The 13,119-nt window shown below is 50.3% G+C and overlaps 2 protein-coding genes across 2 annotated transcripts; both read right to left on the reverse strand.

Moving 5' to 3' along the window:
* Positions 1-122: 122 nt before the first annotated feature.
* Positions 123-10,261, reverse strand: VFPPC_05823 (polyketide synthase; the record flags this gene model as incomplete). The annotated part of the gene is made up of 11 exons (XM_018284954.1): positions 123-941; positions 995-1,250; positions 1,963-2,594; positions 2,668-2,844; positions 2,901-7,983; positions 8,042-8,720; positions 8,794-8,987; positions 9,041-9,136; positions 9,186-9,211; positions 9,279-9,549; positions 9,609-10,261. The coding sequence occupies 11 exons, from the start codon at positions 10,259-10,261 to the stop codon at positions 123-125; spliced, it is 8,886 nt and encodes a 2,961-aa protein (XP_018141885.1).
* Positions 10,262-11,397: 1,136 nt separating this feature from the next.
* Positions 11,398-12,462, reverse strand: VFPPC_05825 (oxidoreductase; the record flags this gene model as incomplete). The annotated part of the gene is made up of 1 exon (XM_018284955.1): positions 11,398-12,462. One exon carries the CDS (start codon positions 12,460-12,462, stop codon positions 11,398-11,400), a length of 1,065 nt encoding a protein of 354 aa, XP_018141886.1.
* Between the last annotated feature and the right edge of the window lie 657 nt (positions 12,463-13,119).

Consider the following 13,119-nt stretch of genomic DNA (forward strand, 5'->3'; position numbering starts at 1 on the left):
AATGTACTGTAAGCGCCTTCGAGCTGAATCACCTCCCGTGGCGATGGGAGTGAAGTGATGACTGGAGAGATACAAAAGTGGGTGTAACTCGTGATCCATTCGTTGTGCCCATCATCAGGTCATCATGACAACCAAGCATCAATTGCGCCTTTCAGCGCATCTTTTAACCATCCCTCATCATCAAGCCTCAGCTCAGAGTCAAATCCATGCTCACCATCCCTCTCCGTCAGACTCACCCCATCACCGAGCACCTCCCTCGCACGTTTCACAAACCGCCGCACCGTCTGCACCGGCACTACACTATCATCCTTCCCGTGCAAGATGACAATGCCGCCCTTTGGAATGCTCACATTATCTGCCTCCAAAGCCTCCATCGGGAAATACACCCTCCTCTCCGAAGGCGTAGCATCCCCCGTCTCCTGCCCATATAACCTCCCCAGTTGGCCGTACTGAATCGCTGCCAACATGAACTGCAGTCTCGCCTCAGACGTCAACGAAGTTTCTGCGGACTTGCCCTTTGTCGCGGCAAGGGTCTCATCATAAAATGATTGGGGGATACTCTCTCCAAAGGGCGCTCTATCTCGTGGTGTTACGAATTCAGGACCAACGGTATCGACCCAGGGGTACGTGGCGATGGCGGCGCTCACATCTTGAGGGCGGTTCAGCGCCGTGCTTACGCTGAGGAGCCCGCCTGCCGAGTCGCCTGCCAGGAGGATACGGGCGAGATCGATTTCCACGGGCGGTGATTGTGACGAGAGGAGGTCTGTGAGTGTGGGGGAGTGCAAGTATTCCCAGAAAGAGGAGATGTCGCTGAAGATTTCGGGTGTGGTAGCTTCAGGGAGGAGGCGGTAGTTGGGGGAGATGGTGATGGCGGAGGTTGTGAGGGCGAGGTCAGACAGCCAGTGGGGGAAAAAGGGCATGTAGAGTGAGTCGCCCATGATCTGGAATGGTTAGTATTTGGAAGATGTGTGTTCATTGATGGGCTGTTTCTTACCAGGCCGCCGCCGTGGAAGCGGACAATGATGGGTCGTTTGCCGGGTTGGAGGGTTTGTGGGATGAGGATGTCGGTGCGGATGGGGTGGTTGTTGATGGTTTTGTAGGGGGTTTGGAGGACTTCGAAGCCTTTGAGTTTGGGGGACGTCATTTTGATGGAGGTGTTGTGAGTGGTGATGCTGTGATGTTTTGGGATGGTGTTGTGAGATGGTTCTGAGGTTGAGCAGATGCCTGTGATGACTTTTGCAAAGCTTGCTCTGTCATGAGGTTAGCGGACGGGAATGACGGCACTTATTAGGGAATAAGGCTGTTATTTATAATGTTCTCATTTCGCGATAGTTTCAGGCTACTGCTACCAAGGTATTGCGGTGTTGGTGTAAGCAGCTTATTAAGATTCTTATTAATGATGATGCAGGAACGGAAATGGTCAGATCTTCAAAGGTTGATTGATGGTGTATGCATGTGTGGAGGTGGGGGAATGGAAATGGCGGGGTTAAGATACAACATGGAGCAGGTATTTCCGAGAGTCGCGGATAAAGTATACGGAATGATTGTATTTATGATAAGTAGAAGAAAATATGTAGTATAGAAGCCGAATCATACCTTTATATATCGCTGTGTGAATCAAATTGAGCTTGAAACGAAAAGCGTCTCTCGAGTACATGACTATGTGACACAGACCTGCGTGTGGGAACCATTTGTAAGTCAACCAACATTGAGCGTATCATCTATTAGTTAAATCAAATCGAATTAATCGCATACTCCCAAATTGACATGCCTGACGCCTGACTCCTGGAAGACGCGCCCAATGTTTCCTCAGCCCAGACAGTAGAAATTCCTACGAATGCCATTCAATGTTGGAACTGCCGACTCGTCAAGGATGGACTTTGTGGTTCCACAAGTATCGGGTTTCACAACTTTCATCATCCGAACAGAATCTATCATCATAATGAAATGCCAAATTCTTACTTCTCAGTCGCACCATTCCTCTGCTCGAGAATATCCGTCGCCAGCGCCCTCAAACTCGCTGCCTGTGTAATCGCACTCAACAGAAGCTCAACTCCCGTCTCCCTGCGAATCCAGTTTCGCAGCTCAACCGACACAAGCGAGTCCAAATTATACGACGCCACAGGCGCATCTGGATCAACCTCCTCGCGCTCCATGATAGCCATTGCAGCGACCTTGGCAATAAGCGCATCCGTCAAACCCTGCAGTGGGTTCTCGGCGGCTGTCCACGAAGTCGAGTACACATCACCACCCCCACCAGCCGCGTCTCTCTTGTTCTTGTCTGCCTTGAGTCGCTCAATAGCATGAACAGGGTGGATGTATTCCCAAGGGCCATCTTGTACCGTGTTACCGTCGAGATACAACTTGAAAACTGCCGTCTTGCCGTTGTTGTAGAACAGGGATGACTTGCTGATGATGCCTTTGAAGATGGTTCGGATGTTGGCCATTGTCAGTGTAGCACCCAGAGTCTCTTGGAGGGTGTCGCTGAGACTCCTGTCAGCAACGTAACCGACGTCCAGAACCACGGGGAGGGCAATGGACACAGTGTGTTTGCCGCGAGCATTGCGATATTGCGCGAAAGCGTCGTAAAATGCCTGACAACCTTGTTAGCTTTTGCTGTTGAAACTCGCATTGGTGAAGGTGAGCCAGCAGCCTGGGTGAACTTACTGCTGTGCCAGCGTAAATGGCCTGTCCACCATTTCCAGTGTCACCGAGGAACGATCCAAGTGCAATGAAAAAGTCAAGGTCGTCTGGCATCAACTCATCGAGGTTCCATGCTCCTTGAACTCTAGGACCCATGACAGTCTCCCAGTCCGTGTAGCTGGCATTCTCAAATAATGTGTCCTATAAAGTAAAATGTAAGAATATGAATCGGGCGCTCTTTAAAGGGGGAAACTTACGCTCAGGAGAAGGGCACTATGAACAACTCCACGAATTGGGGGAAGGTCTTGGATTGAGTCGACAACATTGACAACTTGCTCCCGAGATCCAACATCACAGGCTAGAGCCCGGACAGTAACATCGGTACCTTCGTATTTCTCCAACAACTTCTTGACTTCCGGGTTGGAGCCTCCGCTGCGGCCTAGCAAGACGATGTTTCGTGCTCCGTTCTCGATCATCCAATAGGCCAGGTTGAGACCGATACCACGAGTTCCACCAGTGATGAGATAGCTCGCGTCTGCCTTGAGTGCAAATGGTGTCGGCCGCAAGGCACTCTCGGCAATGGCATGTTCCTCCTTCCCCAGGGTGACGACAATCTTACCAATGCTGTCACCGGATCTGATCTTGCGTAGAGCAGATGAAAACTGGGACAGCGGCAGAACAGTCACTGGCTTGATAGGGGCAATGATTTGTTGTCGCAGCAGTTGCACAACCTGGCTGAACAATTCTTTCACCTCTTCCGGCTTGTACTGGAACATTCCACGAAGGTCGATGCTGGTGAAAGAAACGTTCTTATCAAACGTTCTCATGGGTAAGTTGTTGTTATGGAAGGCAGCTTTCTTATCAATTTCCACGAATCGACCGAATCGTGCTGCCAATGCCCAGGTGTCTGCCAGGAGCTCGCCGCCGATGGAATTGACAATAACATCAACGCCTTTGCCTTCAGTTGCACAGAGAATTTGGTCTCGAAAGTGTGCCGTGCGGCTCGAAAAAATGAGCTCCGAGGGCACTCCCAGTTCTTTATGTAAGAACTCTCTCTTCTCGCTCGTACCAGCCGTGACGAGAACTCGAGCTCCGAGATGTTGTGCAACTACAACACAAGCTTGGCCAACCGCGCCAGCCGCAGAGTGAATGAGCACGGTTTCATTCTTGCGTAGACGGGCGGTGCTGATGAGGGCCAGAACTGCGAGAGAGTATGCGAGCGGCATGCTTGCGGCGTCTGTGATGCTCAGGTAGCCCGGAACTCTGGCAGCATGCGACGCCGGCATCTTCTTGTACGTCGAGAAGGCACTTCCTTCCAATGCCAAAAACATGACCTTATCGCCTTCCTGTAAATCTGCCACGCCGGGACCAACCTTGACGACTCTGCCAGCTCCATCATAGCCTGGCGGAGCCCAGGAGATGGCACCCAGGACGAGATCAAGATCGCGGTGGCTCACACCAACAGCTTCAACTTCAACGACGATCTCGTTCTCAGCAAGAGGGTTTTGTAGATCGTTGGTTCTGCGGAAATAAATCGAATCGGGGCTGCCTGCAACCTCAATGGTCATCTCCAAGGAGCGATCACCCTCCCATATATTCTGTTCCTTGCGGAAAGAAACGCCCTCCTCTACAGCAAACGTTTCCTTGGCATCTTTGAGCATTCGCATTCTCGGCACGTGAATAGACTCGTCGTGCCACACGAAATCTTGGTCCTGCGCGCGTGTCATCTCCGGGTCCAGCAACGGCCTGACGAGCTTGAGGATAGCAGAAACTCCTTGCTGTGTATATGGCACATCGTCAAACGAGAGCAGGCTCTTGCTGTCTGACTCAATTCGCAGCGTTCGCAGCATGCCCTTGATGAATTTGTACTCTGGGACATCAGCCTGGGGGATAACCCACAAGAGTCCAGCATTGTGTGTAAGTAGTCCCTTGAGTACTTCAAATTTTTCGGCGGAAACATCTCGTAGGAATGAATCACTGGGCGAATCAATAACAATGTAGTAGGAGTTGCTTGACGGTTCGATCTCAGCAATAGGCTTCAAGTCGACTGGAACCCCAAGACGTTCTGAAATGGCATCAACCACCGTCTGGGCAAAAGTGACTTCGTCATCGTCCATCAATGGACCGCAAACCGTGATAGAGCCGGTGTCTTCCCGATGTGCCACTTTGCTAGAACACATGATGCTCATGGTCTCGTCGCCGGAACCAATGCTACCTTGAATGCAGACATCGATCCCAGAGAACCCAGTGTCCTGTAAGAGGCGATTCCAAACCTTTGTAGGCATCATAGGCCCTTCTTGCAGATCGCGATATTCGTCTTCCGCATACCACCAGCCGGGAAGGAGGACAAACGGCGTGGCCAGAGCGGGGTGATGGTTTCCTTCCAATACGACGACTTTGCCTTTAGGCTTCAGCAAAAGTCGCAAGTTGTTCATCGTGGTCTTCATGTTTTGAGTCGCGTGCAAAACGTTGGCAGCAACGACAATGTCATATTCTCCAGCGGTGAAACCCTGCGGCAGGGGATCCTGGCTGATGTCGAGCTTTTTGTACGTGATGTGTTTAGACCACTTGGACAATTTGTTCCGAGCATTCTCAAAAAAGCCAGAGGAAATATCGGTAAAGGTGTATTCAAGGAACGCGCCCTGTGGAACGTTCTTCGACAAGGCTTCGAGAACTGGGAGCGTGGTACCAGCTGTTCCGGCACCGATTTCCAGAATGCGAAGATTGGGCTCCAAGTTGGAAAAGTTGAGTACAACATCACCGAGGACTTTGCTGAGACGCTCGTTTACTACGTCTGCCTCGTAGTGGCGAGTAAGCAGGCCATCCGCGAGCATAATTTCGAGCGGCTCTATTTCTCCCCGTAGGATCTGTACAAGCCCCTCACCAACTGCGCAGAGCATCTCGCCTTGGGCATCGTGCGATCGTACCTTTTGCAAGAGAGCCGTTGGTTCAGTGTCAAACTTGACGTTGTGTTTGGCGACATATCTCTCTGCCCAAGCCGCAAAACGAGATAGATGGAATGGACGCTCTGTAGTGTCATCCCCAGCAGTCTCTCGCAGCGCGTGGTAAAGATAGTATGCGGCCGCAATTTCCAAATCACGCATGTGTGAGATTTGGATCTCATCGAAGCTGCCGACATCAAACTTCTTAGACACCTTATCAGGATCCATGAGATCGATTCTGGGCAGCATTTCCCAAACCCAGTTGTCGGGAATGCTGGCAGCTGGGTCAGGGTCTTCATCGGCTGATCCGATGGAGCGGAATGCCACCGACTCCCATTCAGCCACGGGGATGAGTGAACCATCTGCCTGTCTCGAAAAGGCAGACACGCTGATTGACATTCGACCTCCTTTTACATCGTAATCCAGTAAGCGCGTGACGATGTCGAACCGCTGCTTCAAAGTCGACGGGATAGTATTAGAGATACGGAATCGGCTAATATAATTGGGCATTTGTGCAGGCCTTTTCCCGTCTTCTGTCTGCTGGAGCGGACCGCCTCCCTGAAGGAAGCCATCCAATGTTGGCGGATCAACAGTAACATGGGAGCCGTAAGGGCCGATATTGCCCTGCAAGTTGCCGAGGTCACGAAGCTTGTGCTCCAGAACCGTATAGCCGTCTCCTTCGAAGAATCTAACAGAATTCCGGAACGTTGGGCCGTATTGTGTTGCTCTCACACCAGCATACTCATATGCGTGGGCGATATCGTGTTCAATCAGCGTCGAAGTAGAGTTGACCAGAGGCAAGGCCGTTTTCAATGTCGGGGTTTCAGTCTTCATGTCCTCATCGGGTTCAATTCGGCCGTACGCATGGATAGTCCAACCACCGGCCTTTGTCCATGTTGAAATCTCGAAAGACCAAGACGTTGACGAGAAGGAACCGGTTCCAATTGTAGCTGGGGTCAAGCGTGTAACCATATCAACTTGTTCTTCCTCCTGAATCTCTAGTCGCGCAACAACATGAAAGTCGCGAATAAGAAAGGAACCCGCCGGCGTGGCCACAGCCCGTCTCGCGGCTTCAATGGCGCATGACATGTATCCGGTCATGGGGAAGATGACAGCACCAGCTACCACATGGTCCCGAATCCAGGGCATTTCATCGAGAGTGAAGACCTGTCTATAAACACGGGTTTTCCCTCCATCGGTGTCAATCCTCCTTCCGAGGAGGGGGTGAAAGGTCTCTCCTGGGAAAAGTTTCTGGTGGGTGGCACGGGGTCTGACTTCGTAGCTCACAGACTTGTCCCATGCATATGCTGGAAGGCCAGTGACCACATCGGCATTTTGCATGTTTGTTTGGTTGACTTGGCCTAGTTGTATCGGAGCCCCTAGGTTGAATAGAGAGCCAGCAAGTTCCAACACAGCATCAACACTGCTCGAGCCACGCAGCAGCGAGGCAAGATATGTGAAGGCACCTGTTTGACCTTGCTCCGCACGAGTCAGCTCTACCGTCTGCATAATTGGAGTTTTCAGAGCAGCATGCGGCCCAATTTCCAAGATGGCAGTGGGGACGGTGTAGCTAATAGCATTTGCCTTGGCACTCTTCTGCGGCGTAACCATAGCCTGGATGGCGTTTGCAAACTTGACCGGCCGGACCAGATTTTTGACCCAGTAGCTTGCATCAACATCCTCTGCTTCCAGAAAGTTCGTCGTAACAGACGAAACGAATCTGGGGCGAGTACCATTCTCATCAATTCCGGGTGTGCTCTCAACTCCACAGTACGGCTTGATGGCATCAAGATAGAAGTCTGCTACGGCTTCCATGTGACGTGAGTGGTAGGCCATCTGAACTTTGAGCTTCCGGGCAAAAACACCCTTTGCTTCCGCCTCCTTGTGGATATGCTCAATGGCGAGTTGGTCTCCCGAAATTGTCACACTCTTCGGGCTGTTGATCGCGGCAACGGTTGCGTAATGACCGTTGGCATGTTCCTCAATGAGCTGTGATGCCTCTTCGGCGCCGATACCCAGAGCCAACATGGCGCCTCGCTGTTTCTGCTCACGAGACAAGATAGCAGCTGCCTGTCCACGGAAGTATGCAATAGCAATGGCAGACTTGAATGTAATGAATCGTGCTGTGAAAGCGGCAGCTATCTCACCACTCGAGTGACCTGTCACGGTTTCCGGCTTGATGCCCCAGCTTTCCAACAATAATACGAGAGCGAGTTGAACTGCAGTACATGCCGGCTGGCTGATCTCAGCTTCGTCCACGCGAGACTCAGACTGCGACTTGTTGAGCTCCTCAGTCAAACTCCACGATGCTCCCATGGCCTGCAGATGCTCCTCCGCTTTGTCGATGGCGTCTGCAAATACCTTGTATTTGCGCAACCCGGTGGCCATTTGAGCATATCTATATTGGTATTTGTGTTAGCGTATATCGTAGAGACGGGGGAGAGCATATCACTTACTGTGCTCCTTGTCCAGTGAAAGCAAATGCGATGGTCTGATCCTTGGCGCGAATTGGTTTGGCACTTGACAGTTTCTCTTGGAGAGCTTCTGCAGACTCCGCGACAGCAGAGACACGGTATGGAAATTGAGTGCGGCGCTGTCCAAGCGTGTAGCTGAGGTTGTTGGTGAATTCCTCGGATTCTGGAGCCTCTTCGAGGTATTCGTCGAAGTCGGACAGGTAGGAAGTGAGACTCTTCTCAGTTCGAGCAGAGAAGACGAATAGTCGCGGATCATGAGAAGTCTCATCTTTGCCGTTAGTCTCAGTTCCATGATGTACACCATTGGTACCATTAGTACCATTAGTACCATTGCTACCGTTGGCGCCGTTGGTACCATTGACACCATCAACACCATTGGTACCGTTAGCACCGTTAATGCCATTGGTATGGTGAGCACCATTTGCACCATTTGCTGCTCCGTTGGTGCCATTGGTGCCATTGGTAACATGAACGCCGTTAGTACCATTGGAACCATCGACCCCGTTAGTACCGTTGGCAGAAGAATTACCGTTGGCACCATGAATTCCATTAGTCCCGTTTGTACCGTTGGTTCTGCCGGCATCACTTGTGCCATTGGACTCTCCTTTCAAGAAAGCCGTCGCCTCTTCCAGAATGATCGCTGAATTGCTCCCTCCAAAGCCTAACCTTCCAGGTCAGTATATGCATCTAGCAGAGCTTCACTGCATGAATGAAGTGGCAAGAAGTGTACATACCAAAATTAGTCACCAGGACTCGTCTTGGCTCTCCCGCTGGCCATGGCACTGGAGTCGCGGGCACCACCAGCTTATCCTTTCCTTGTATTCTAGGATTCATGCTTTCGAATCCTGCTGTGGGCAAGATCACGCCGTTCTTTATCATCAGGATGGCTTTGACCATGCCGAGAACACCACTGGCTCCCTCAAGATGACTATACACACAAGTCAGAAGTGCAACCAGAACAATGATAGACATAGAGCTTACCCAAAATTGGATTTCACAGATCCAATGTAAATAGGATTCGAGGAAGTTCTATCCTTGCCTAGCACAGCTGCAAATGCGCCAGCCTCGATGGGATCACTGGTTCGTTAGTTGTTTGCAATTTTGTACCTAGACAAGAAACACATACCCAGCAGCAGTGCCAGTTCCGTGACCCTGGTCAAAAGATTAGTTCGTCTACCAAAAACACGAGCTGTATGGGATGCGAGATGGCAATTCGTACTTCCACGACAGGCGTCTGAGAGGGATCCAACCCTGCCATCTCATGTACCGTTTTCAGCAGCTTCCGATGGGCCAAGCCGTTCGGCATTGTAATTCCTTCACTGCGTCCGCCATGGTTGCAGGCAGAACTTCTAATGACGGCCTGAATAGGATCGCCGTCTCTCATAGCATCCTCCATGCGCTTGATGAGCAGACATGCCGCGCCTTCACCACGGCCAAAACCCGCGGCTTTCTCGTCATACGAGTAACTTCTTCCATGTGCTGACAAAGCCCTATTTATATGTTACTACAGTCAGTCACAGAAGGAGTTAGCAATAGAAAGCCAACGTACCCGGTCTTTTCAAGCGCGAGCCATCCACCAGGGCCAAGAGACAAAGCCGCTGCCCCAACAAACGCAGCGCTACATTCATTATTTCGCAAAGCCGAGACTGCCTGGTGCGCTGCATACACACTGCTTGCACACGCAGCGTCCAAAGCGACACTCGGGCCGTCAATGTCAAAAAAGTAAGAGATGCGGTTTGAAACCATGCATGGTGCAACGCCCGTAGCGGAGAATGTGTTGGCAGCGTGGTGATCGTCACCCAGGCGTTGTGAGTACTCATGCTGTCCAGATCCGATGAACACACCAATCTTCTTTCCAGCAAGATCAAGTAGACTCTTGCCGGCATCCTCGGCAGCTTCCAAAGCGCACTCCAGCATTAACCGATGTTGTGGATCTGAAGTTCGAGCCTCTTCGGCTCTCATGTGGAAGAAGCCAGCATCGAAGGCGTAAATGTCTTCGGGGAGGAAATGCGCTCCCTCGGCCCGAAAAACTCCGGATCTATCACCGCCGGGTTTATAATATGCAGGTTGGTCAAACCTGTCTGCTGGAAACTTAGTCCACGCGGATCTAGCCTGCTCTAGGTATTCCCAAAGACCCTTCCTCCCAATACCGGGTGCACGGTACGAGAGGCCAATAACTGCGATAGGGGTATCGTGGTCCATTGTATCTTTTGTTGTATGTACTCTAACTGGTTGAACAGAAATTAAAGTTGATCAATGATGTGGAATATACAAGAATCCTTAGTATGGTTCACTCATAGGATGGCTCTTACGTCTATATAAGCTGCTAATGTTTTAGAAACAATGCGAACGACCCGAGTAAGATATGAGCCTCAGCATGGAAGGGAATCTTACCAGCCACTTTGGACAATATCCATCACCAAGCCGCTGCTAAGTCTATTTTCGGTTAACGGACATACATTGCAATTCTAAGAGCCTGCTCAAGATGGCTCATCTTTCGTTTCAGCCCCATGCAATCTCACGCTATTTGCTTACAACAGAATATCGAAAGTAATCTTTGATAAGGCCCGAAAAGTCTTGAAGCAGGGTTCTGGAATTCAATATTGTTAGTATCATCCAGCCTCGTCACTAACTCAGAAAGAACTGGGTGATAGATGGGGACTGCACACACTAGTTTGCCTACGTCTCAGCACCAACTGTCAGCATTTGCTTAACCGGGTAATATCCTTGGGATGAGTAAGTTGTTCCTATATTGATGTAGAAGATTGTTTAGTCAATGGTTACACCGAGTATTATACTGAGAGTGTACGACGGACCAATCGGGATGTGCATCACACGCATGCAACTGCCTACTCGATATGTAAATGCTCTTGGCAAGGATTTTGGAAGTTTCATCGAAGATTGCCAAGTTTCAAATCATGTATGTCACGTTGTCAGCATGCAGAAGGTAGCATGCAGCGTACACAAGGTCTATGTCAGCGTCAGCGGTTTGGTTGCAGTCAGCGTCATCTTGCAGCTCCCCATTCTTCGCAGATGTCAGAAATAAACCCCACCAATTTCGGGCTTGCTTGCTAAACGACTTTCCGTGTACCAGTAAGGTCCGCTGTTTCGGAGATCCGAATTGATCTGGCCGATGAAATCTATACGAACCATGTGTAACAGCCGCCGCGGGAAAACAACTGAGACAAAGGGACGATGGGATATGATGCCACATTTCTCAGTAGATACATGAATGTCAGGAGATCTTACATTGTTTAGGCTTATGAAAATACACAGAAACGAGAAAGATATATGTTTTTTCATGGTACTGTCATCAAATATCAACTTTTACAACCTAACTACACCTCAATGACCAGCTTGCCAAACTGTTTCCCTGCTTTCATCTCTTCAAACAACCCTTCAATAGCATCTACACAATCCAGACCTTTGACACTTCGACTGACAATGGGGCGTATTTTCTTCTCCCCAATGAACTTGACCATATCTGTGAATTCCGTTCTGGAACCCAGTGTACTGCCGCGTAGCTCAATGTTCTTCAGAACGGCTTGCATGGGCCAGTCCATCAGTGGACCTAGTGTCATCCCGTAGCTAGAAATAATTCCTCCCGGCTTCAGGATAGGCGTCACCTTTACCACAATATCCCCACCAGCGCCATCAATCACCGCATCTAGGTAGGGCCGTTCTTCAGGGAGTATCTGGCTTAGCTTCTTGGGCCAATCGTCTTTGGTGTATAGAACACCGCCTTTAGCTCCCAGCTGTGTGGCCTTGGTAATCTTTTCCGTCGAGCCAGATGTCACGTAGACGTTGCACCCCAGCTCCAGAGCAATCTGGAGAGCTTGAAGAGCAACACCTCCGCCAATTCCGGTGATGAGAATATTGGCCCCCTGCTTGGCATTTTGTGACTTGACAACGAGAGCTCGCCAGGCAGTCAATCCACAGGATGGAATTGCAGCTCCTTCTAGAGCAGTTAGGTGCTCCGGGCACTCCTCAACCTCAGACTCTTCAACAACGACGTAGTTCTGCGCAGCTCCCAAATGAATATGCGGCTCCGTGCCACCCATCGTGCTGAACTTGGTCCAGTCTTCTGGTCCGTCTGGACTTGCGGCCCATCCTCGGCATGGTGTCAGCAACACAGGTTTATGCAAGAGGCCGGCCGTGCATCCAGGACCCTCTTCAACAACTTTCCCATAGCCGTCAGACAGAAGAGGTGCCTTGAACGATATATTTGGATAAAGGTTCTGACGGATGAATACGTCGCGGTGATTCAAGCCAGCTGCCTCAATCTTGACAAGAACTTCATTTGGTCCGGGCGTGGGTTTCGGTACAGCTTTCAACTGTAGAGGATAGTAGGGAGCACTACCGGCCTTGGGCTTCTTCTCTCGAATCAGCAACGCATGAGGCATTTTTGCTTTGTTTGAAGACCTGTAATATGTCTGCGAAAAATTAAGGAAGTAGGAGTTGTGATTGCGGAAAACAGTCGTAGTCGTTGCGTTAGCCTGGTCCTTAGAATGCCGAGCGAGGTCAATTACTGCATAGTTTGATACTACAGCTATATAGACACATACTAAGGCAGTACAGGGACACACACTCTTCTTCTTGGACAGCTTTCTCGCCTTGTTAGTGGTACAGCCGCTCCTAGAGCTGTACGATCAATTACACTTATGGTAAAGTGCTTTATTTACGGTATCTGACAGGTAAATGAGTTCGTTTCTTACATTGGTTATTACCCTCCTCCAATATTGACCCACCTGGTCATCCAGGCTTGCAATGTCTGTAGAGAATTGATTGCCATTGTCATTGTCACTGTCAGCACACATACAAGGCAGGACGTCAGACGCGGCTGTGGCGTGTCATCGCATTAGTCGCATTTAGTCATCCTGCGACGATGCATATAAGTGAACAATTTAGGGTCGTATGATGCTGCCGACTTCCTTCGTTCGAGTGATATCGGAAAAACTAGGTATCCCAGGTAGCGCAGCAGACATATCAACGACCAGTTGCATCCTAGGGTGGCTGGGCAAGTTTTATTCAGCGTAGTTTACCGTTATCTCATAGAATTC

This window comes from Pochonia chlamydosporia, chromosome 5 (genome assembly GCF_001653235.2).
Source record: "Pochonia chlamydosporia 170 chromosome 5, whole genome shotgun sequence".
NCBI lineage: Eukaryota > Fungi > Ascomycota > Sordariomycetes > Hypocreales > Clavicipitaceae > Pochonia > Pochonia chlamydosporia.